This window comes from Saccostrea echinata, unplaced genomic scaffold, assembly GCF_033153115.1.
Source record: "Saccostrea echinata isolate AGI-Se365-2 ecotype Australia unplaced genomic scaffold, CSIRO_AGI_Sech_v1 ptg000010l, whole genome shotgun sequence".
Classification (NCBI taxonomy): Eukaryota; Metazoa; Mollusca; class Bivalvia; order Ostreida; family Ostreidae; genus Saccostrea; species Saccostrea echinata.
Window position 1 is genome coordinate 8,801,002 of NW_026889759.1, and position 21,842 is coordinate 8,822,843.

Sequence of the window (21,842 nt, forward strand, 5' to 3'; positions counted from 1 at the left end):
GCATTTGAGACTATCAAACTCAATATTAACTCGTACGTAGTGCAATAAAGTCTTCGTTACCTGTGCGTTTTACATGATTTTCGTTTTGCATGGAAGTTCGAAGTAAATATATTACATAGACGAAACGTTTTTCGAACATGGCAAAGCATCACCCAGATCTTATTTTTTGCAGAAAACAGCCTGGTGTAGGTATGTAAGGCGGAAAAGGTATTTTTGATGTATTAATAACTTTGTTTTCTTTTAGGTCAGCCATTTTTCAATCAGATATTCTTTCATCAGACTCGTGATAAGAACATACATTATACATATATCCACTGGTTTCACTATACAGCTATATACATGATATACACTAAAACAGGTCTGGTTAAATACGTTGCTTGATATGTCTCCTTCAGTGCATTTACAATCAAAGTTCTAAAAGTTCTGTAACAGAAGAGCAGAAAAATGCGACAGACCAGACCGGGATTCGAACCCGGGCCTCCTGAATCTCCAGTCAGGTGCTCTACCAACTAAGCTCTTAGCTGTCTGGCCACCTGCCATCAAGCCTGTCTGACCGCCACATTCCTCTCCTCTCTCCTCAGTCCCAGAAGACACCAACCCAGGCTCTTCCCTGGCCAGGTCTTGTACCTGTACCATCCTGGTCAACAGCACCAAATGTAAGGGGTGCGTCGATTTACCCAAATGGACCCAAATGGAAACAAATAGACCCAAATGGAAACTCAAATGGACCCAAATGGAAACTCAAATGGACCCAAATGGAAATCAAACGGACCCAAATGGAAATCAAATTGAAACCAAATGGAATTTTAAATATATATTATCGTATTTTAAAGATGCTACTTAAATAAATAAATTTCCAAATTTAGGAGCATTAATGAAATGCACAACATATATCATTGTTTAAAATAGCAATTTATCCAATAAAGAATAAAAAAAGATTAGCGGATTAAAAACCAAGTATCAAGTATCATAATAACTATCTACAATATAAATTTAATTATAAACCTATATCCTTTAGCGTAAATTAAGTTCATTAAGAATAAGTTATTAAATTAGAAAGTTAATACTTCTGTATATTTTCTATATAAATTTAATATTATATATTTCAATTTTCTTTTCAATGATATGCAAAAGTTAATTACAAATAGAAAAAAAATATAGAAAAGAATGATTAATATTCTCCATTTGTAAGTTCATTATTTTCATAATTTTATATAAGTAACAACTTGATAATACGATAATATATATATATTTGAAATTGCATTTGATTTCCATTTGGGTCCATTTGTGTCCATTTGGGTTGCATTTCATTTTGGGTCCATTTGGGTAAATCGACGCACCGAATGTAACAGTAGAGGAGAAAAACGTGACGGACCAGACCAGTCTCCAGTCAGGTGCTCTACCAACTGAGCTATCTGACCACCAATGATCGAACCCATCTGACTGCCACATTCCTCCCTCCTTAAAGGCCTCGGCCACCGAAGACATCAATCCAGGCCCTTCCTTGCCAGGTCTTTCACCTGTCACTTCCAGGGCATGGCTTGGCACCAAATGTAACAGGAGAGGAGAAAAATGTGGCAGACCAGACCAGTTTCCAGTCAGGTACGCTACCAACTGAGCTATCTGGCCACTGGTGATTGAACCCGCCTGATCGCCACATTATTTGTGACCACACAGTTACTTCTTGAATGAAGTAACAAAGAAGACCAGTTCTGACAAACATGATATAAATTGATTGGTAATAATTCAGCACAATGAGAAGAAATCATATTTATCCACACAAGATGGTGGACAGTTACTCAATCAGCACATATCACAGTTAGAATATGTCCCATATAGTTGAAAGTAGCAAAACGGAGTGATTTGCTCCAACAGTATTTTGGAGTATACAAAAGGAGTTGCACTGAAAATAATCACGAATTTTATCATAACAAACCTTTTTGAGCTTGTATATGCCTTCTCTCCCCTTTACCACACAAAACCAAACAAACAAACAGAAAACAAGGAAAAGGGAGAAAAAAATCACACATCATCACAATGTTCTATTTATATGCCATGTCATTTCCCTGAATGGTTTGTAGAATACACATAGATTAGAATTATCTGCCCCTGTTTATTTGACTACCCGGTACATTGAAAGTTACACATTGAACAAATTCTATCGTGATCCAGGTACCTAGGACAAATCATTTCAGTTACAGAATGTTCTGTCTGCCCGGACCCCTGCATTACTGCACATGTAGTCAGGTGCTATAATAACTGTTATCCAGTCAAATATCCATAGTATCCTTGACCTAGGAGTTTGACCTACTTTTGAAAAACTTTAACCTTGGCCATAACTTTCGAACAGTTGGTGCTTGGGGTTTCAAACTTCACACCTGTATTCCTTGTGACAAGACCTTCCTCTGGATATCAACCTCTTTGACCTTTTGACCTTGACCTAGGAGTTTGACCTACTTTTGAAAAACTTTAACCTTGGCCATAACTTTTGAATGGTTGGAGCTAGGGCTTTCATAATTCACATATGCAATCCTTGTGACAAGACCTTTTCTTGGATACCAACCACCTTGACCTTGACGTTTTACTTACTTTTATAAACTTTAACCTTCGCCATAACTTTTGAACAGTTGCAGCTATGGCTTTCAAATTTCACAGGTATATTCCTCGAGACAAAACCTTTCTTTGGGTACCAACATTTTTTTCTTTTGGCCTGGATTTTGACTTGCATTTGAGAAACTTTAACCTTCGCCATAAGCTGCCATACAGGGGCATCAGTGTTTCACAAACACATCTTGTTTTTTCTTGACTTTCATTGAAAATTAATAATTTTTCTTGAAACATTGTACAAATAAACCTATTGATTGTTATGCTTTCTTTTTCAGCTATTGGTAGACTCTGTGAAAAATGTAAGTTTTTGTTTGCATCTTAATTACTTGAAGTTGAATTTGAATGTTATAAAGATTAATACATGTACTACAAACTTCATACATATGATATGAATGTGATTGGATATTGAAACTTATATGGTATATAATAATCCTAGGAAAGTAGGAAGAAATGTTGTTTACAGTTTTCCACAAAAGCATTTTGTTTTGTAGGTGATGGTAAATGTGTAATATGTGATTCATATGTCAGGCCATGCACATTGGTGCGGATCTGTGATGAGTGTAATTATGGCTCCTACCAAGGTCGTTGTGTGATTTGTGGAGGGCCTGGGGTTTCAGATGCTTACTACTGCAAGGAGTGTACCATAATGGAGAAAGATGTGAGTACAGACACATGTACATACAGATATATGCTTTACATATTCAGTTGAACTTCAGTATCTCAAACATCAATATTGTAAATACCATAGATATGTTGAGGAGAGTTAAAAGTCCCGATGACTTTTTCTTCATATTTTAACCTTGATATCTGGAATCATCAGGGCTGCATTCAAGATCGTAGGAACTAACCTAGCAGCTAGGTGGTAGATATCTACTAGTATCTCAATTGAACAGACAGCTAGCCTACCTGCTAAGTGTTAGATTTTGAATAAAGATATGTCAGTAAACACTAATTGTTGGAACGTACATGTATGTCAAGTCTAATTAATAATATAATTAATGTACAGTTTACTTCTCTTTTAGAGAGATGGATGTCCAAAGATAGTGAATCTGGGAAGTGCAAAGACAGATCTGTTTTATGAAAGAAAGAAATATGGATTCAAGAAGAGATGAGAACTATTGATGGTGTATATGAAATTATTAGTTGACAAAAACATCAGAAAAGCATTCTTTGTGAATTGTGAGCAAATTTTATCTGTGAAAAACTTGGTGCAAGCAATGGTCTGCCAGTTGAATGTGTAAATGTTTACTCATCATCAGTTTTGTATTTCATGTGAAATATCATAGACCTCATTTTCATTTTTTATTTCAGTAGGAATATAAATATATAACATTACATACATTGTTTTTATTATTTTAATATTTTAAGAATTTTGTAAACAAGAAAAAATATCAGGATGATGTTCCAAGAATTGCCAAATATGAATTAACAATGAATGCCATTCAAGCTATGATCTAATTGCTGATATTTCTTTAGCTTGTTACTTTGATTTTGCTTTTCAAACACTGCCAGGCAAAGGAGTATTCTACTTAAGTATAGTAGTGTGGTCCCTTTTTACACCCTTGGTTTACCGGTTAAATATTAGCGTACGGTATTTTGATTGTTTTCATTGTGTATAACGAAGTATTTCTAATTAAAACATTGTGTATTTATAATGAATAATTAAACATATAAAAAAATACAAGCCTATTTTTAACACCTATCGCACTAAAAAATCCCGGAACATTTTCACCCGATCAGACTACGGTTTCTCTATTACATGGAAATGGGCGGAGACATTTAGATTAGATACTATAAAAAGAAGATCTTGGAATTATATTTTTCGTTCAAAGACGAATATTATATGTTCAAGATTCACAATTAACTACAAATACAATTTTCTATTTACAAAACTTTGGCAATAAAAGCTATAACAAGATGAACCAAACAAGTCCATGCTGATCGATATAAAACTGAGTATGTTTCAACTGAGAACTAGCACGTTTACTGGGGGCATTTACCCGTAACGATACAAATCCACGTGGCTTGCTATGATTCTAAACAGGTCATAAAGAGGTTAATCGCATGTAAATGAAGTCAACGAAGAGATTCAAAATCATAATACTTTTAATTAGAAAACATAGAGCACAAGGTTGTTCAACAAAGATATTTTCACTCAACCTTTACACATATAATATACACATTATATTTCAAACTCGACTCTGAACAAACCTGTGCTCGGTGTTTACGAAAGCTTTGAAGTGTGTACCTGTCACTGATTTCTTTTGATATTCATGAAAATCGAAGGACCCTACCTTCAACGCGCAGCTTCATATGCTGCCTATATCTATTGTTAGACATTCTTAGATGATGATTCAAATAATAAAGACATTAGTTAATAATAAAATTTAATTTTTAAAAATTTTAATAAATGTTCGAAATTTGACGAGTAACCGGGGACCACAGATAAGCCTTATTGAGACTTGTTCTTTCGTGAAATCATCTTTAAAATAAAAATCTTAAGTTTGGCTCTTTGAAGAGTTGTGTTTTCTTTAAAAAGGAGGTAAGTATTAAAAGAAAAATGTCAGTTAGGGTAAGATCACAAAATTCTTAAAACTCTGATCTAAGGGAACCCCCGTTTCTTTGAAACAAATGACAACTTACAAGAAAGCTTTCTTTTGTAATATACAATTGAACTTCAAAATCTTGGACACCAATATCTTGAATACCATGGATATGTCAAAGTGATTTGGAAGTCCCAACCACATATTCTTTAAGTATTTTACTCTTGATATCTCAAATCCTTGGATATCTGGAAGTTTTTTTTCTCTGCCCCATTGAGTTCAAGATGATGAGGTTTGACTGTAAATATAAAACTGGAAACCAACACCTCAAAGATTCAAATCAAAATTCAAATTATTTGGTTAACCAGATCCAAAATTTATCCATGACATGGATCAAAAGGCTTATTATCACCACGCACATAAAAGTGAGTAATATTGTTATTGAAAAAGTATCTTGTCCCTGATCAGGGGTTCCAGTGTTAGGACAGGACTCTATTGATAATGTAGTGAAAATGCTTAAATTATTTTTTAATCTTCTCCTCTGCCCCTGGGTAAATTCAGCAGACAAACTATTTGCTGGTTATGTGAAAAAGGGTGCTTCTTCCAAAATTGTGAAATTCATAGCCCCTGGGACAGGGATTCTAGTGATAGAGAAGGGCTCTATTCATTACACAATAAAAATTCATCATTTCTTTGAAAATCTTCTTTGCCCCTGGGTATTTAGCAAACTAAGTGCATGGTTATGATGAGCAAGAGTACCTCTTCCAAATTTTGGAAATTCATAGCCCCTGGGTCAGGGGTTCTGGTCTTTTACCCATTGTTACAATTATTTAAATCAGCATATTTAAGACATTATTTTCAGTCTTCTCATTGATTTCAAGGCAACAAAAACTTCATTGATCCAGTTCAGTTTTATATTATGTATGTTAATATTGTATGTTTATAATACCTCTATCTATCATATCCTATGATAAATTTGTGTATCTGTACATAATTGCTGTCTGTAAAAATGTTTTCAAGACCACAATGTAAACTAGTTTTGTAAACAATTGGTATATATAAAACTTATGCAAAACTGAACATGATCAATAAGTTGTTTAGCTCAATGGTGGTAGTTCATGAGAAGATGGAGATTTAAAATATTACAAACTACAAAGGAATCTTAAAGGGAAAAAAAATTAATAAATGAAATATTTATCAATGGTCTTGCACCAAACTTGAAACTTGAATGCCACATTTGGGTGTATAGCATAAACTTTCTCAAACTTTGTTGAGGTGACTGTATAAACTTAAACAAAAAAAAGGTGGTCTTTATCTTTTTAATATTTTAATACTGGTCAACTTTATATATATGTGTATCACAACAGATAATGCACCAATAATTATAAATTTAACAAAATATACATGTACAATGTAAGTACACAATTCTGGAGATTCTTTGGAATGAGAATTTCACTTGGAAAGTATATGTTTGCCAAAGCATCACTTGGATAAATTTTTATGGATATAATAATTAACAGAGCTGTAATTTATAAGAAAAAAATCCATGATATCAAATATGTGTCATATAGGCAATTATTTCAAAAGTCCTTTTTTATTTTGTCAACAAACTGTAAACTTTAATTTGGTGATAATATTTTAGTTGCTCGAGTTCTTAAGCAAAATTACAAAATAGTGTATGCTTGTTTGATCATGAGCTCCCTACAAGAAATAAAAACATTAGATGTTTTCTTTTGGCCAACATTCTTTCCTTCAACTCTTTCTTCATTTATCAACTGCGTACACTTGTAAAAAAGAAAGAAAGCAAACAAATGAACAAAAAAGAGCACAACAATAAATAATATATTTAACAATACACTGACAATACCAAATATTTCAATACAAGGTGTACATATAGTTCTATCTGGAAAAATTTCCATCTGATAACGAGAGACTTTCAACCTTTGTTGGACCTCATTTAAACAAGCACATGCAGTGCTTAAATTAATACTGAGACATAATTTGAAATAAATCTGTATATGATCCTTTTGTATATATTCAACTTCAAGAAGAATAACTTCCCTCCAATACATGTACACACAGAATTTTTTCTCTCCTTCAGATTTCATAATTTCTAAACTTTTTCAAGATGTCTGATGGAGGATCTCTCTCCCACTGAACATTCTGATCTACAAAGAACAAAATTAAACTTATTTGCTCTCAATGAAACTTTTTTGCAAGTAACTGAAACAGGAAAAATCTAAAAAATCTAAAACATTAAAGCACAACAGGCCCAGCTTTCAGCAAAAGACATTTGGATGAAAGAGACTTGTAAAGGACTGTGGAGTTTGACCTTTGACTTACACATTTACTTGTGGACTCTTTACTCTTTGGGTGAGGCATGAACCAGATGGGGCCTAGGAGAGGAAATATGCTCATGGTAAGAATATCATACAGAGATCTGTTTTGACCTTGACCAGTTATCTTAAAACTTTGTTCAAGGTCATTGCATATCCTTATTCTCTGATTTCTCTTTGGGTAAAGTTTGAGCCAGATAGGACCAAGGGGAGAGAAAATACCCTCTGAACAAGGAATTAAAACAGAGTTGTTTTTTTTTTCATTTATCTTGGACTTTGATCTAGAAAGTTCATTCAGAGTCATTGCATATTCTAAGAATGGGCCAAAGAGAGAAAAATGTGCCACTGACAAAGATTTTTACACAGAGGTATTTGATTTAACCTTTGATAAAAAAAAATTGTTTAAGGTCACTGCACACCCTCTAGCCACAAGCTCTCTGTAGGTGAGGTGTGAGTCAGATAGGGCTAAGGGGAAAGAAAATATGCTGCTGACATGGGTTCTAGAAATCTGGTTTGACCTATGACCTAAAAATTTTCTTCAAGGTCACTGCACACCCTTAGCCCAAGGCTGAAGTATGAGACAAGGGGAGAGAAAATATGCTCCAGACAAGGATTTTAAACAGAGACCTTGACCTTTGATCTAGAAATTGGTTAAATGTCGCTGCATACCCCTTACCCATGAGCAAAGTATGGGTGAAAATGAGCCAGACTGAGGGAAGGGGAGAGAAAATGTTCTCCTGACAAGCAATATTGGACAGACAGATGAAGGAACCAACAGATCACTATAGATCTAGAAACTTTAGGGAACCTGCAAATATGTTTCATCAAGACAGCATCAGCTATATGCTTATGCTAGTTACCACAAATAGGACAAATAGGTGTTCACTAGGAAAAGGAAAGAGATTATCTTTTGGTTGTGATGCAAATTGGTGGGAAAAAAATTACTACGGCTTTGGAATACATCATACTTTTTCTAAATGAAATACAAATGAAGGAAGAGTAGTATTCAATTGTGACATCATAAGACACTTCTGATGATGTCCCAGTTTCCGCATTTCTCTAATGAGAAATTCAAATGTTCGCTGTAGCAGAATAGAAATAATTCCCTCGTTGGCGGAAATTTTGGAGAATACACCCCTTAGTCTCTAGATTTTTTGGCAAATAAAAACCTCACCCTTTGGGCTCAGTTTATATTTGCCAACAAAATCTCTCGACTATCAGGGTATATTCTCAAACAATTCCTCCAACACGGGAATTATTTCTTAAATGTATATTAGTACTTAACCAACTTACAATGAAATGCATTAAAGCTTGGGGAATGCTTGTTTGTTTCGTACGGAGTGATGTTATTGATTTCTGATTTGCTTCTTTTTGGAAGTTGAAGCTCCACCTTACAATCTAGCATTGGTGACAAACAAAGTGACATATATTTCCAATTGCTTCACTCTTGAAGCTCCATCAACCCCTTATTAAAATTTGATATTTTCACACTCTTCTTATTTTCTTAAAAATTTGATCTTTCCAGGCTCCTGATACTTGTTCAGGATGATACATGTATTTGATCAAATATCGGGAATATGAAAGATTGAATTTTATTATTAAAGTTTGAAGTCTTTCCAAAATATTTGATTGCAAAGCTATAATATATACATCTACATTCCACAAAACTTGTATTATTTGTGCATCATCTTACAAATATCAAAATAAAGAAGTCAAGAAATACATATGCATGTACAGCATCAATTCTCTCTTCACCATAAATTTTAAAATTGTGCAACTATATGTGTCATACTAAAAAATCTTAACATAGTATGAAGGAAGGTGTTCAGTTTATGTGAAATGTGTTTTATTCTCTGACTGTTTGATTTTTGATTGGCTACTTGATACATTATATCTTTTTTTGGTGACTGGTAGGCAGAGCTTCAACTATCAACAAGAAGCTTAACAGAAATGTCAATATTACGTCACTCCGTAACAACACAGACTAGGAATCCCCAAGTTTCAACATGCTCCATGTAAAGCACATTAAGGTTCAATCTGATTAAAATCAGATCTGATTTTAATCAGACTGATCAAGGTTGAAATAAACAATGAGAAGTTGATACTGATACTTACTGCTGTAGACTGCAGCATGTGAGATGGGCTCTTTTACTTTGAACGGTGACGAGTCAAGATCATCAGAAGAAGAAGGGTGTACACTGGTTGTTGTCATGTGTTCCTGAGATTGTATTGTAGGCTGGGGTTTGACTGATGCCCAGTGTAATGTCTACAAACAATCCAGGTTTATGAGAAGATTTAAAAACCTGTGTTTTCTCCCTTGAAACTGTGCCAAAATTTAAAAAATATGAAGTATTTACACGACAATGATCATTATTTAGTTTAGCCTAATGGGAATGGAAAAACAGATTTTAAAATATCAATTCACTATAAAAGATGTCAAGTTCAAGTTCAAGTCAACTTTATCAAATGAATTCATATTACATACCCAAAGGAACTTTTGCTGAAAACTTACCGTCTTCGTTGCATCACGCAGTGCCTGCCATTTTTCAAATGGAACAGTGATTCCAGAGTTATTCCAAGTATCGTATGCTTGCCTTTTCTCAGGATCAGTTAAAATATCTTTTGCTTGAGCCAGGCGTGCAAACTTTTGAGCTTGAACAAAAATACCTTTTCAGTATTGATAATAAAACACTAGTGTAATTCAATAGTACTGTAGAACAACTGTGGGTTTTGTTCCTAATTATAGACTCTTACCTGCCTGTGGATCATCTGGATTCTTGTCTGGATGGAGATCTAAAACTCTTGCTTTGTATTCTGTCAAGATTTGTTCAGTCTATCAAAAAAGAGATATAATGACCTTTGATAACTCTGATTCCCTCTGGGTTCTGCATACTGTAAACTTACTTTAATTTACAATGTGCAATATTCATGGATTGCTAGAAATTCACAAACATAATTTCAATGGGTATAAACATCTCAATATGAAAAATTACTAATTAAATATCCCCTGTTGCAACAAATACAAAAACAAAAAGGGATATAGCAAATTTAGGGCTGGAATGTATAACAAAATAATTTTTACACCCCTGCTGACAATTGAAATATTAACGTGTATTTACATTTTTTTTTTCATAATATCATATATTCTCTTTAGAGAAGTGGACAGGCTTTTGCCTGTCCACTTCTCTAAAGAGAATAAATATCATAATGCTTCAAACACCATTGACTTACTTTCTAATTCATATATAATACATATTATAGGCATGTGAATTTAAATAAAATACAATTAATTTAACTAGTTTAAATACAACATTTTTCTACTTCTTCAATATTTTAGGTAACAATAATTTCAATATGATGACAAAGACAATACTTTAATTAATTCTCATAAAGAGTAACAACACTCACTGTGTAGAGAGAACCAGCATAATTTTATATGTATGATTTTATAAATCAAATGTAGGTGATATTGCTCTGGACAGAGATTAAGATTTATGTCTTTAGTTTGGGTAGGTAGTATGTCATCTATTTGTTAAAAATGTTACAAATATGAAATATTTTGTTCAAATTTTGCACAAAATTGATAGCTAGATTCAGTGTTCTAGTTTTCACTTCACGTCTCGTTTTATTTACATACTTTTAGCTGCTTTGATACCCACCGTAGAATGTTCGCTACATCCAAGAATATTATAAAGATCGTCTTCTTTATTCCTCTCATAATCAAAAACATTCTCCATCTCTACTTTCACTTTAACTTAGGAGTAGTCATTGAATGTTTAGATCAATATATTCTGCATCAAAACCTGATAAAATAGATGAAACTGAAAGATATTTCATTTTAAGATATAAAATTATAAAAAAAAGAAAATTGAGAAAATTAGTCTGGTTGGTTTTGTAGATTGTACATTTTAAAATTTAAAATACGTTACAATAAATGCTCCCCCTGCGCAGCGCATCTTTGAGAACTTTGCAATGGCGGAAGATGTGAAAGATGAAGTGGTCGAAATTCCAACAAAAAGGTTAAAACTTGACACTGAAGAAAATGATTGTGATCTTAAACAAGCATGTTCTTCCAACAATAATTGTGCTACAGCTAAATCGACAGGAAATGAGGATATGCCATCAACATCTAGTGGTAAAGTTATTCCAAAAATTATTCTCTCCCTTTGTCACGTTTCTTATGAGAAACTGAAAGTAGAAATGTAAACAATATTATAGTATTGTATTTATTTTATTTCAGAAAGTGGATCTCACAAAGTAATTGAGTCAGTGGAGGTAATGATTGCAAAATATATGCTACAAAGTAACTTGTCAATGTTATCCTTTCTGTAAATTTAAATGCTGATCTGTCTTTTATGAATTCAAGTTACCTGACTGCCTGGAGCTGGGTGATAAAACTAACGATGGGGACTCCGACAGTGATATAAGTGATATATCAGGCTTGAGTGAGAGAGCATGGAAATCATCACCAGGTAAATAAATAAAAAAAATGATAACAGCTGTCTGAAACAATTCACTGATGTTCAATAAAAACACTCAATTCAATGTTTGATTCATTGCCTAGATTTCAGTTCAGTACATTTTTAATCAGGTTTGTTAATACAATCAGGCTTGACCTTACTGTATTATTTTTACATACACAATGGAGAAATAAAAATAGTAGTTTTGTAAAAGAATTGCATCCTGACAAAAACTTGTCAAAGCCCTACAACTTTTTGAAGCATTTGGTCAATTGCTTGCATATCACAACTAGCAAAAATGTTTTGGCAGTGTTCATAGCACATGATTTTAATAGTTTGGGTTCATACATGTCGATCAAAATTTATTTTTTTTATGTAATGATCAGACCCCCTATATTCTTTATTAAATAATGTTGCTTAAGTCTTTACATACTTGATCTTGTTGTGTGTTTATATAAAGAAATCATTGAAATTATAACATTGACTTGATTAATCTTAAAATCTGCAATGTTTTATTCATTAGAACCATATTTTATATAAAAATGCAAGTAGTTTTCTGATTTAGTCCAATAAATATATTAATTAAATTGTGTATTTATAAAGACTTGCCCTCTTTATTATTATACATGTATCTTTTCTTCAACCTTATGATTTGTTTCCTCTATATTAAAATGTATCATATTGGAATTATTGAATTGTGGCTCAAGTATTGCAATATGCTCTGTATTGTGCAGGGATATATCAATACAGCCCTATTTACAATCATCTATTAAAATAAGTCACTGCAGTGTACAGGGTTGTCCCTAAGAATCAAAGTAGCAGGGGACATTTAAAAAGTAGAAGGGGATCTGGGGTTCCTCCATTAACTGACATGTAGATTTGCATGTTTAAATGTGTTAGCCAGGTTATAACCTAGTATTCAGGGGCTCTCGGTTCTGTATAATTACCATTGCAGATTCAAAAAATTAAGGTACCTTTTTTCCCAATTGAATGTATTATTTTTCTCAATTTTCACTTCCACAAAAATTAAAGAACATTTAGTAAAATATGTAATTACTAAACTTGTTATTCGTATTCCTCTATATTGCAGAAATTTAGTTGATAACAAACACCAGAAAACCAATACATGTATGTAATGATTTTAATGTAAAATGTCTATAATTAATGATTTTTCCCAAAATTCCCAGAAAGGTCGCTAATTTTCCCAATTCTTACAGTCCCAGCCCCAGTCCCAAAAAGTGGTGTGAGAGCCCTGGTATTACCTTTCTTTATATAGCATTTAGCTTTGGATTAATATTTCCATTTCTGTCTTTTGAATGCCAAATATTTATTATCTATGGAATTTTTGTGCTGGACTGCACATAAGGCCTTCATAATTAAAAGACAGTAATTTTCAGCAGTTTTGAAACAGAAACACTCATCCACATTTCTTCTCAATTTCTTTAAATAGTATAATTTTATAGATTAGATCATGTTCAGGATTAAAGATTACATTTTGCTAGAAAGTCCGTTTTTGGATAAAATGGTTATATCTGTAATATATAATTAAAATTTACAGGTTGCAATAATTTTAAAGTGGATTATTTTTGGTAGATGTAAAACATTTCCTGGAATTCTCAGTTAAAAAAAGACAGTACTTCAATATATATAATATGATAAAACATACAGATATTAAAAGTAATATCACATCTCCTCAGCAATGTGTTAGTCATTTTTGTTGCCAAGAACAAAATTTTTAAACATTTAATTTTAAGTGTGTGATTTGTAGAGCTGAAAACATTTCTCACAATAACAATCTGTAAATATTTGTAAAAATTACACATTTTTGATCAAGTTGATTTCATCAAACTTTGAATGGTTTCAATTTTATTTATAGTTTTGTTTTATTCCACATTGCACCTTAAGTTTTTATGTTTCAGGTACCATGGCCTGGATACAACGTCAGATGATGCTTGGTCAGAATCCAAGAGTTATTTTAAGGGATCTTATTTCCAGAGATGTTGAAATTGATCACATGGATGACTTCTCGTTGTGGGAGATTATAATACATCTCATGTCTGAGCCACCCAAGAGGAATCGCCTGGAGGAGTATCATACGCTAGATCATGCTATAAATCTTATTAAATCTTGTCAGAAGATTGTAGTACTCACAGGAGCAGGGGTACAAACATGTTCTTAGTTAAACTTATCAAATTATCATCTGCTGTTTCATTTTCTAGTCCTGCTTTATAGAACAAAAGCAATTTTCTTAACATTACCAAAAGTAGATCAGGAATGTTAATGCATCTACATTGTAGAAATGGTATAGAATTTGGTAATTTTTTTTTATAGTTAGCATTTATAATTATTAGTCATTTTTGAATAATAATGTTTCAGGTATCTGTATCCTGTGGTATCCCAGATTTCAGGTCGCGAGATGGTATCTATGCCAGATTAGCTGTGGATTTTCCAAACCTACCTGATCCTCAAGCAATGTTTGATATCAATTTCTTTATAAAAGACCAGAGACCATTTTTCAAATTTGCAAAGGTTTGCTTTCACAAAATCTACATGACAATAATTGCTTTTTACATTATATGGATAAGCAGGTGATTGAAAACTGTGGTAGTTATATCCGTAATTCCGTTACACGATGCTTGAAATATGTAAATTTTATTGAAGGAAATATACCCTGGTCAGTTTGAACCATCAAAGTCACACAAGTTTATTCGACTGTTAGAGAGGCATGGACAATTACTCCGAAATTACACACAGAACATCGACACATTGGAGCAGGTTGCTGGAATCCAGAATGTGATACAGTGTCATGGTGAGATTTCGAAGAAAAAATTGCTGATTTAAGTTCACTTTGCTTGACCAGTACTGCAAGGAATATAAATTTTACCTTCAAACATCAAATACTCCAATTAAAAGGAATGTCATAGACAAATAAAGCTCTGTAATTCCATATACTGAATTTTAGAATGTTCTACTTTTGAGTGCCACACACCCCCAAAAAAAGTAGTTCAAGAAAAGTGAACAAAGATAATGAAAAATAAACAGATTGGAAAGTTTTTTTATTTTTTAAAGTTTAAGCTAGAAGAAAAAAAAACAAAACAAATGATGTTGATTTTATTTCTTTAGGTTCTTTTGCAAGAGCAACTTGTATGGCTTGTAAGCACAAGGTTGAGGCAGATGACGTCAGAGAGGATATATTTAACCAGGTACAGGTCTTTGTGCAGAACAGGCAGATCAATGTTTTTTGTGCTATTTGTTCCCACAGCAGGTGCTTGACATGATATGCCCCATTACATATATATTTCTTTTGATCTTTTTTTTACCTTTTCATGCAGTATATAAATTTCTTACCAGAGTGAAAATTACACAAAAGCTGTATCAGGTTCAACAAATTTTCAGCAAAAATTTTAATTCCTTCATAATACATTTATTTATACTGTATTTCATGTTGTAATTTTGAAAGTACACCAGCATATAGGAAATTTTATCAGCTTTTTTGTCTCCCTTAAGATTACAATATTTTGCATGCAAGATAGTGGAGACATATATAATAGAATAAATATCAGAGTTATCTGTTGGCAAATTTCAAAATATGGCTTCAGAGCAGTTGGTTGTAGGAGGTTTGCCTGAATATCATATGCTCTATTTTTGGGTCCCCTGAGTCACTCAGGTAACCTATTGCTATCTGTTTTCTATCTATTGTTATCTGTTTTCGTCTGTCGTCATGTGTTAAATTTTTCAGCTTCTTTTCTGTAACCACTGAACCAATTACAACCAATTTTCCCTTGACCCATAAGTCAGGTGTTCTGTTGTTAACTTGTTAGAGCAGGGCTCTATTGATCATATAGTGAAAATGCATTATTTCTTTGAAATCTCCCTCTCCTTGGTATCAATGCATGATTATGATTAGCAAGGATGCCTCTTCCAAAATTGTGAATTTCATGGTTCCTGGGCCAGGGTTTCTGGTGCAAGGATGGGGCTCTATTGATCATAAAGAGAAAATGCATAAATTCTTTGAAAATCTTCTCTCCCAATGTATATTTGGCAAACAAACTAAGTGCATGATCTTAATGAGCAAGGGTGCCTCTTTCAAACTTAGGAAATTACTGAGTCCCTTGGTCAGGGGTTCTGTTTATTGGGTGGGCTCTATTGGTTGTATAGTGAAAGACATTAATTCTTTGGAAATATTTTGTGTTCCTGGGTATTTAGCAGATAATATGATGACCAAGGGTGCCTTTATCAAAGTTGTGAAGTTTCTGGTCCCTGGGTTCTGCCTGGTGTAAGGGCAGTTATCTATTGCTTATATTGTAAATGCAATTAATTCTTTGAAAATTTTCTCTGCTCAGGGTTGTATTCCTGTAAACATACATTTTTCCACATGGGATTAATTTACACTATGTATGCTGTCACCAATGTTCACTGGAAATTTGTCAAAGCATACTTAAAGTGCATTTGAGACATAAAAAGGTAATCCAAGAAATCTGCATAATTTTCTACAATGGATTGAACAGAAATTGAGGTACTGTGCAATTATGTCCCAGTGGAAAAAAGTATGTTCACAGTACTGTAGATCACCAAATTTTCATGACACTTTATTTTCCAAGATAGGTATTTGGTAAGAAAAGATTTTCACGAATGTGGTTTTTTGCTATATATCCTATGCTAATGAAAATACATGCAAGAATGAAATTTTTGTGAGCAGACTGTCTTGCATAATTACCATCGTCAGATACCAACGGGTGATCTCGTCTTTACTCATCACCCATGGGCAAACTCGCCGAAAAATCGTCGTATGTAATTAATATGTGTGGGTCATTTGATTGGCTGCTGAACAGAGTCGCGATGGCAAATCAATGAATTAAAGTTCAGGTTATGTATGTATGCTCGGCAATGCCAAAACTATTCCCTAGTTAACAGGCCCTAGTTAACACACCGATTGCTAATAAATCCACTCACCGGTGCATTTTGCAGTTTGAAAAAGATACTCCTTTACAATTTCTGACTGGTATTTAATGTCAGTGACCTGTGCAAATTGACTTTAATCGTTTTAAAACAAACTTCGCTCGTTTTAACAAGCGTCAAAATGTTTACCATAAATAGCAAACTAATAAACGTATTTTCAAAATTTAAGAGTTCCAACTTTTTGATTAATCAACAAATTAGCATATTTTATGGCGATATTTCAGCGAGTTTGCCCACGGGTGATGCGTAAAGACGAGATCACCCGTGGATTTCCGACGATGATACCAGGGTAATTACGCGAAAATAACGTTCTTGCAAATAAAAAGTGATTAACAGTATATTCAGGTGATCATTAAGGCCCTTAGGGCTCTTGCATAAAATCTGAAATCTTTAGGATAATAAATCCATTATGGACTGTTTAATAGGGAGACATCACAAATTATCACATCTAAGTAGGGTTGTCACCTTTGGGTGTAAGGGTCCTCAGATGACAACCCTACTCAGATCTGATGATTTGTGATGTCCCCCTACTACACAGTTTAAAATTGTACATATTTAATTTTCTTAAAGGCGATTTTTTGTTTTGTTGCAGGTCATACCAAAGTGCCCAGTCTGCCCTGAAGGAACAGAGCTTGCCATAATGAAACCAGACATTGTATTTTTTGGGGAAAGTTTACCAGAAGAGTTTCACCAGCAGATGGCAGAAGATAAGCAGAACTGTGACCTCCTCATCGTGATTGGGTCTTCTCTCAAAGTCCGACCTGTCGCTCTCATTCCTAGTAATATCTTTTCTTTAAGCCAAAATCTGAATTTATCTGAATTTTTTTTTAGTTGAGATGACTTGTTGGAATAGCTATATATAGTTCTAATTTTGATGAAGTATATATTTTCTTTTTGCAATTTCATTGGCAGAATAAGCCAATTTATTAGAAATGTATTGAAATAAATTTAAATAATGAATGAATAATATAAGGTATACCATATAGTGAATTATAAACTAAATGTAGAATTGTAGTCTGCATACAGGTTTTGTTTTAAAAAGATGGAAAAAATTTCAGGCAATGTAGAAACTTTATACAGCACTTTATTATTGTGTATGATCTGTACAGACACTTCTCTTGTGATTTTAATACTGTGTGTTAAATTTATTGTCATGTTTGACTTTTCAGATTCTCTACCTCAAAAAGTGCCTCAGATCCTTATCAACAGAGAACCGTTAAAGCATTTGAACTTTGACATTGAGCTGTTAGGTGACTGTGATGTCATTATCAGTGAGCTTTGCAAGCGACTGGAGGAAGGGTTCCAGGTGTTGGCAGATTTTTCTCCAGTTATGACTGAGATCACAAGGGATCAGTTACGCACACCTTCTCCTGTCCCCTCACCACAGAACATTGACACGGAAACTACAGCAGAGGACAAAACGGACAAGGATAGAGAAGATTCCAATGAAGCACAGAATAAGACGGAGGAAAATGATGTGCAGGGTCACATTGATACAGGTCAAGGTCAACTCCGTGATGCTCCAGGGGGTAATGAGGGCAAGCAAGAAAATGAAGCTACAGCTGGTGAAGAAAAGCCCGAAAGTTCAACTTGTGAAGATTGTCCAACTGTGACATCTGCAAATTCTGCTTTAAAATGCAATGACTCCAATCTAAAAAGTGAAGAATCTTCCTTGAAAGAAACTGCAGATAAAGCAGAAGAGGTTGTGACTTGTGATTCTACAACAGATGATTTGAGGGCTATGTGGCAGCCAAAGAAAGTTAGTCTTGCCAAGTACTTAGAAGGTAACTAATTAAAAAAAGTATTTTGTTTTGTTTTTGACAAATGAAGGTTAAAGTCTTTAGAGATCTCAAAAACCATTGTACAAAAAAAAGAAAGAAAATTTCTGTCATGTAGATTGAGATAGGGTGATACCTTGATAACCAGTAAAATTTTACCTAGGAGTATGGAGGTGCTGATATATGTATATAGGAAAAAAAAAATTTAAATATTGTCATCACAAACACAGCAGACAATTAGTCATTTATTTGAAAGTATTCTTATGTAGCCTTGATCAAAACCTTCTTATGGTGCTTGGGTAAATTTGGCTTTACATGTACTAGGAATTCAATTACAAACAAGGCCATGGCCACCATGTTAACATGTTTAGCAGAGCAAAAAATGACCTGATGTATCCATGTATCATGTAGATAGATGCTCTTGGGACTGTGAATTGATATAGGGGGGGTAGTGAAGATGACAGAGGTCAAGATATCCAAGGTTTCGCAAATCATAAAATTTTTAGGAAATATCACAGGGACCGTGGATAAACATCAGCTTGTCTCAGATTATCAACTTATCATTGTTAAGATACCAAACTTTACAGGAATGTACAAAAAGTCAACAAGGCCACAATAAGTCAATTTACATGATAATAGGCAAACATCACCAATTGCTATAGGTACATGTGTCTTGACCTTTAAGACCATGACTCCAATTCTGGACGATCAAGTGCCCTGAAGTGGGCACAAATATCTACATCAGAATAACTAACCTTCTTTAACTACAATGCTGTGATATGTAAACTTCATATTTAGTAAAAATATACTGTATTTAAAAATTTCTGAACCCTAAAGATTTAAGGATTACAGTAATGAACTTCATTTATCTACATATCCATCTCTTTAATTAGGTAGGTAGTGAACTGCAACTCAGATGAGCATTTTGGCAGGTTTCTTGTTATCCATCTTCTTAATGATAATTATATTTTTATGACATGTATCAGTACAAATTTTAATACATATTTTGCAGATGGTCAGTATTTGTACCTACCTCCAAACAGGTATGCATTCCCAGGTGCTGAGATTTACTCGGAGGAAGATAGCGAGGACGAGGATCATTTCCGGAACAGCATCAGTATTTCAAGTAGTTCTAGCTGCTCCTCCATCACCAGTCAAGATAACCTCGAACAAACTGGAGAAGAAGATGAGATCACAGAACAGAGTCAGGATTTAGAGACCTGTACAGGAGAGGACATTGATGAAACCACACAGGAGGATGGAGTCTCTAGTTCTGACCGGAACAGAAAACATGTTTCCCAGGCAGCACAGAACTGGCCTGAGAACAAGAGTTCTTGTGATTCAGTTATCGGACAAGGGGAAGGAAGTCAATCTCATGTTCCTACGACAGACGATGCAGTGGTGGATAGCCAGTCATCTATTGATAAAATGGACAGTGATGTAAAAGAAAAGGATTCTTTGCAACGTGAGCATATATTACAAAGTTCACCATCTAAGGATAGTGGTGTTTTATTACCAGATTCCTCTAATGGCAGCATGTAAATTGTCCATGACACTCAGCATGACTTGTGTAAATTTTTATTAACTGCAGATCAAAGTTGAACCCTTTTGTAGCATTATTTGTTTTCTTACTGAATAAGAAGTAGAGATAGGTCGTTAAATTCTAATTTGATTATGAATTTCAGTTTATATAGTGTAGGTATGTAAAGCACGGCATGAAAAGTTTTTGTAGCATTTAAGGGAAAACACAGATTCTGTTGGACAAAACATTTGGCATTGTCCTGCTTTAACAGAAATCTGTTATGATGCTCATTGAGGCAACATAATGCCTGCTGTATTATCTCTTATGGTTCAAAAGATAGAGTTTGTTAGGGTGACAGATGATTGGGGATAGAGGAATGACTCTGAATTTTTCTGGTTAGTAGGTGACACAGAAATGAGGATGTCTATTTTAGTAATCTGCAAATTGAAATTGTTGATATGGGGAGGAAAATTGAACCTTTTTCATACAAGGTATTCAAATGATGTGACTAGGTAGAAGGAGATTACACCACTTTGAATGGACACTTCATTAGGATTTTTTGCAAAATAGTTGAAGAGACTGAGAATATTATAATAAATCTAGTGTCAGAATGATACTGATGGGGGAAAAATAAAGCAAGCATGCAGGCTCAGATCATTTGCTTAGAGCCATTGCAAATGTTAACCTTTGTATTATGTGACCCCAACCGCAATTTTAATATATAAGATTAACAATGTATCTCATGGTTCCAAAAGAAATTTCCACGGACAAAGTGTTTTCAGGTTACTAATAGGAAAAAAGGCATACCCATACACTGTGAAGTATTCCTTATCCAAGGTGCAAAATGTGAAACACTCAAATTATTGCAGTGTACAGTAAAACTCGTTTAATACGAACACGGATATAGCGAATTCATGGATACAGCGAAGTTTAATCCCCGGCAAAATCCTTAACAATTTTTAAGAAAGAAAAAAGAGTTTACAGATATAACGAACTCAATTTAGGGAATTTACGGATATAGCGAACTGATTTTGTGTCTCCATGAGGTTAAAAAAACTAAATTTACATCTTTTATAATGAAATTTTAAAGATCTCATCCTAAAAATATTGATTTGACATTTTTTAAAGTATTTTATATTTGAAATTCATCAAAGAACTTTTGAAATCTGAGGTTACTTTTGTATTTAATACTTCCAAAAATACATTTTGTAGTCATACTCAAAGGAAAAAAATCATATTGCGAATTCCCTATCATCTTCGCTAGCCAAGGGTTTCTGATACGCTACTCTCCTCATAAGCATTTATGAGGAGAGTAGCGTATCAGAAACCCTTGGCTAGCGAAGATGATTCCCTACATAAACTTTAAGGAATTCATTATACAGATAATTAGGTATATAACGAAGTAAATTCACAGGTCCTCAGGACTTTACTTTAACCGAGTTTTACTGTATGTATTCCAGCAAGTGAACATATTAGTAACACATGTTGATACCTAAGGTTCAGCAAAGGAAATCAACTTTAATAAGGCCATGTAGCACACTTCGCTCCAAAACTTTTTCAACTCTGATCCTAATGACCCCCACCCCTTCCCACCCAATGGCATGGTAATGGCATAGCTGGATTAATTTGTTACTTTT

The 21,842-nt window shown here is 33.8% G+C and overlaps 3 protein-coding genes across 3 annotated transcripts; 2 read left to right on the forward strand and 1 right to left on the reverse strand.

The window, feature by feature from the left end:
• The first annotated feature begins 100 nt into the window (after positions 1–100).
• LOC133184696 (PHD finger-like domain-containing protein 5A) lies at positions 101–4,118 on the forward strand. The gene is made up of 4 exons (XM_061319766.1): positions 101–189; positions 2,883–2,906; positions 3,099–3,265; positions 3,630–4,118. Exons 1-4 carry the CDS (start codon positions 138–140, stop codon positions 3,717–3,719), a joined length of 333 nt encoding a protein of 110 aa, XP_061175750.1. The 5' UTR covers positions 101–137; the 3' UTR covers positions 3,720–4,118.
• A 2,374-nt stretch (positions 4,119–6,492) lies between these two features.
• LOC133184697 (dnaJ homolog subfamily C member 12-like) lies at positions 6,493–11,235 on the reverse strand. Its single transcript, XM_061319767.1, has 5 exons — positions 11,146–11,235; positions 10,241–10,319; positions 9,999–10,138; positions 9,602–9,752; positions 6,493–7,318 (listed from the first exon to the last, which is right to left on the reverse strand). Exons 1-5 carry the CDS (start codon positions 11,221–11,223, stop codon positions 7,248–7,250), a joined length of 519 nt encoding a protein of 172 aa, XP_061175751.1. The 5' UTR covers positions 11,224–11,235; the 3' UTR covers positions 6,493–7,247.
• A 186-nt stretch (positions 11,236–11,421) lies between these two features.
• On the forward strand, positions 11,422–20,344 carry LOC133184319 (NAD-dependent protein deacetylase sirtuin-1-like). The gene is made up of 10 exons (XM_061319341.1): positions 11,422–11,621; positions 11,727–11,761; positions 11,853–11,958; positions 13,866–14,107; positions 14,323–14,475; positions 14,608–14,755; positions 15,070–15,149; positions 17,498–17,684; positions 18,075–18,689; positions 19,696–20,344. Exons 1-10 carry the CDS (start codon positions 11,459–11,461, stop codon positions 20,223–20,225), a joined length of 2,259 nt encoding a protein of 752 aa, XP_061175325.1. The 5' UTR covers positions 11,422–11,458; the 3' UTR covers positions 20,226–20,344.
• Positions 20,345–21,842: the final 1,498 nt, after the last annotated feature.

Bases quoted from the DNA above. Each gene is read 5' to 3' on its own strand.
- LOC133184696 (XM_061319766.1), top strand. From the start codon at position 138: ATGGCAAAGCATCACCCAGATCTTATTTTTTGCAGAAAACAGCCTGGT. The intron at 190-2,882 runs GTATGTAAGGCG...TTTCTTTTTCAG, and splicing joins CAGAAAACAGCCTGGTGTAG to CTATTGGTAGACTCTGTGAA. The intron at 2,907-3,098 runs GTAAGTTTTTGT...TTTGTTTTGTAG, and splicing joins TGGTAGACTCTGTGAAAAAT to GTGATGGTAAATGTGTAATA.
- LOC133184697 (XM_061319767.1), bottom strand. From the start codon at position 11,223: ATGGAGAATGTTTTTGATTATGAGAGGAATAAAGAAGACGATCTTTAT. The intron at 10,139-10,240 runs GTAAGAGTCTAT...TTTTTGTTCAAG, and splicing joins TCCAGATGATCCACAGGCAG to CTCAAAAGTTTGCACGCCTG. The intron at 7,319-9,601 runs GTAAGTATCAGT...TGTTCTTTGTAG, and splicing joins ACATGCTGCAGTCTACAGCA to ATCAGAATGTTCAGTGGGAG.
- LOC133184319 (XM_061319341.1), top strand. From the start codon at position 11,459: ATGGCGGAAGATGTGAAAGATGAAGTGGTCGAAATTCCAACAAAAAGG. The intron at 17,685-18,074 runs GTAATATCTTTT...TTGACTTTTCAG, and splicing joins ACCTGTCGCTCTCATTCCTA to ATTCTCTACCTCAAAAAGTG. The intron at 18,690-19,695 runs GTAACTAATTAA...CATATTTTGCAG, and splicing joins TCTTGCCAAGTACTTAGAAG to ATGGTCAGTATTTGTACCTA.